The 2,992-nt window shown below is 46.7% G+C and overlaps 1 protein-coding gene across 1 annotated transcript in view; it reads left to right on the top strand.

The window, feature by feature from the left end:
* LOC119593788 (zinc finger protein 628-like) overlaps positions 1–2,992 on the top strand; it is a gene marked incomplete at both ends in the record, with an annotated part of 90,218 nt that overhangs the window by 86,812 nt on the left and 414 nt on the right. Inside the window, 4 exon segments of the mRNA XM_037942812.1 lie at positions 150–334; positions 1,761–1,890; positions 2,394–2,561; positions 2,845–2,992. Coding sequence (XP_037798740.1) covers positions 150–334; positions 1,761–1,890; positions 2,394–2,561; positions 2,845–2,992 — 631 coding nt within the window.

The following is a 2,992-nucleotide window of genomic DNA, read 5'->3' as shown; positions in this document are numbered from 1 at the left end:
ATAAGGAAGCCTGGTGCAAGGGAAACGATATGAATCTATCACAGTTTTTACTTGAATCCACTCAAGACGATTAAAGACATTTCATATACGATAATAATATATTCATAGCGCAAGGCTTATCTTAACCTGAGTTTCCTCTTCCTTTGCAGGTGAGCGCCCCTACAAATGCCACCTTCCGGACTGCGGCCGCGCCTTCATCCAGCTGTCGAACCTGCAGCAGCACCTCCGCAACCATGACGCGCAGCTGGAGCGCATGAAGAACCGGCCGTTCCATTGCAACATCTGCGGGAAGGGCTTTGCCACTGAGAGTTCGCTTCGGACCCACACATCTAAGGTAGAGGCCCAGGGCACGTGCGAGGTTGTCACGGGGAGGAGATGATAAGGCAGTCGTTCTCGGGTTTGGGAATGTCCTTTTTTTTGGGGGGGGGGGCAGGCCCTATGACCTTGGATGTTTTTTTTCCATATAATGCAGTCAACAACACAGGCCGATGGTGAACTACACACACCAGAAGGTAAACATGTATTCTCTTTCCGTAGGACTGAATGCATTGTTTCTTTCTCCGTTTTACTGTGTGGTTTATCATCGACCGCGGTGTTATAAATGTCACTATGGACTCTGAATCTCCAGCTTCTGCCCGCTTGCCCCAAATTATCATAGGTGGACAGCACATTTTTGACTGTCCATACTCCTCACTAAAGTTTTCAATCCCTGCATGATACTAATTCTGTGGGCGGAGTCAGTTGCCATGAGAGAGTTATTTGGATTTTACATTCAATTCAAGGTCTTGTCTTCACTTCATTTTCTACTTTCCTCTGTCAAGAAGATCATTAATTGCTATGGTTTCTCTTAAAATAGAAGCCTGGAATAGCGATCATATTTTACAAACATTAACTACTTCTGTCTTATATTCTTATCCTAAGTATATATTTGCATGTCATGGAATCATACTATACTCCCATACTACTGGTAATTTTAAGTGCAGTACCTTGTAAGATTTTGTGTTCTCAACATTTCTAAAAAATAAAAAAAAATGTGAATCGTCCGCATACAAATATTATCTTCAAAAATAGAGACGACTGTACGCCAGTCACGTTGTTAAATATTTTCTTTTATAAGTAAATGGATTTTTAAACACCTGTGAGGATATGCTGACAATTAGCCGTTACAGAAATAAATCCAAAGGTATACTGAGAAATATGTTGGGTCCCATATATAGAAATGTGAAACCATAAGAATAGGGACCATATTCATAAACACAATAAGAACATAAGATTGACAGCTATAGTACAATTAGAATCAGAATCAGATTGTATTCACGAGAGAATTATAGCATTAACATCGCTCCGGTAACTCAGCGCCGCCAAAATAAGAAATTAAACTTAGCATAACTTAGTGTGTTTTCGTCGTAAGTAGTGGAGGCAGGCAGGTTCAGGTGTGATCTTTAGGCTATCATGTGGATGCTTGGGAGAGAGATATTTTCATAGGCACTGCTGCTTTTGCTTGAGAATGCTTTTGTTTGTATTTTTGGTGTAACGTCTGGGTAACGTGAGCTGCGTGGTATGAAGGACTGTTTGGCATTTGTGTTTAACTTGTGAATATGTCTAATATTTTGTAACTGGGTGTAAGACGCGACAACGAGAGTGTGAGTGAGCCGTGTGCTTGGTGCATGCATGATAGCGCACAGTGTGAGTATCAGTGTTGAGTAGGCAAGAGTGCCGGGGCAGGCCAAAGCCTCACTTGGGTGGTCTCTCTCCCACAGCACGCGGCCCTGGTCGGCGGCCCCAACGCTGTCAATTGCCCTCAGTGCCAGAAACTGTTCATGAATGGCGAGCAGCTGATGGAGCACATGAAGTATACGCACAGAGACCCGAACGCCTCGGGAGTGGCAGGTTAGACGCTTCTTTATTCTATCTTTTGTCATTGTCTCCATACAGCACGCCGTCCACATCGGCGGGCCTAACGCCGTCCACTGCCCCCAGTGTCACAAGTTCTTCATGAACGGCGAACAGCTCATGGACCACATGAAGCTGGTACACAAGGACCCCAACGCCTCAGGCGTCGGAGGTAAAGCCGGGGAAGTTGGATGGGCGTGCAGGCGGTGCGCTCCCACTCCGCAAGGGGATCACTAGTCATAGAGTGCATGCTTATAATGAATCATAAGTGAACATACATAGCATTAAGCATTTATTTCATTCACATAAAGCACTTAATCTAATCATATATAAAAATATTTGGTATCCCAAATTCCAAGTTATTACCAATGAGCAATGAATACTCAATTCTTGTAGTAGGCATAGCATAAGTTGCACTTTGTGTCACACGCCTGTCAACTGTTGTAACTTGTGACACGCTCGGCTGACTCTCGGTGCTGACGGTGACCCTTGTCTTGCAGCGAAGCGCCGCACGGCCTCCCACTCGTGCCCCGTGTGCGGGAAACACTACGTGAATGAGGGCAGCCTCCGGAAGCACCTGGCATGTCACCCCGAGACCTCGCAGTTCACCTCCTCACTCAGGATGTGGCCCTGCTCCGTGTGCCACGCTGTCTTCACCCACGAGTCAGGTGAGTAAGGCCTCGTGAGTCTTCGTGAGTTCAGGGAGGCCTCGATTATGACTTGCCGAGATTTATGAGTGTTGTGTTTTTGTTTTTTTAGTTTGTCATTATCTGTGATGGATGAATAGCTATCAGAGTTTCCATTTTTCATTGTTTTATTAATGATCCGCACACATCAAATAATAAGACACGGAATAAACCTTGTTTTAACCACGTGGCTTCCCCCGTGCACGTGAGCGCCGTCCCAGCGGCGTGCGTCCAGCAGCGAGAGTGACGCCCCTTTTGCCCGCAGGTCTCCTGAACCACATGGAGCACATGCGGATGGACCCGAAGCACCAGTTCGCCGCCCAGTACGTCCTCTCCCGAGCCGCCGCCGAGCGACGCGAGCGAGAGAGCATCCTCGGCCTGGCCCAAGTCGGCCTGCAGGGCGGGGGCAATCA

The sequence above is a fragment of the Penaeus monodon genome, chromosome 32 (genome assembly GCF_015228065.2).
Source record: "Penaeus monodon isolate SGIC_2016 chromosome 32, NSTDA_Pmon_1, whole genome shotgun sequence".
In the NCBI taxonomy this organism is placed as follows: domain Eukaryota; kingdom Metazoa; phylum Arthropoda; class Malacostraca; order Decapoda; family Penaeidae; genus Penaeus; species Penaeus monodon.
This window is presented reverse-complemented; position numbering and strand designations above follow the sequence as displayed.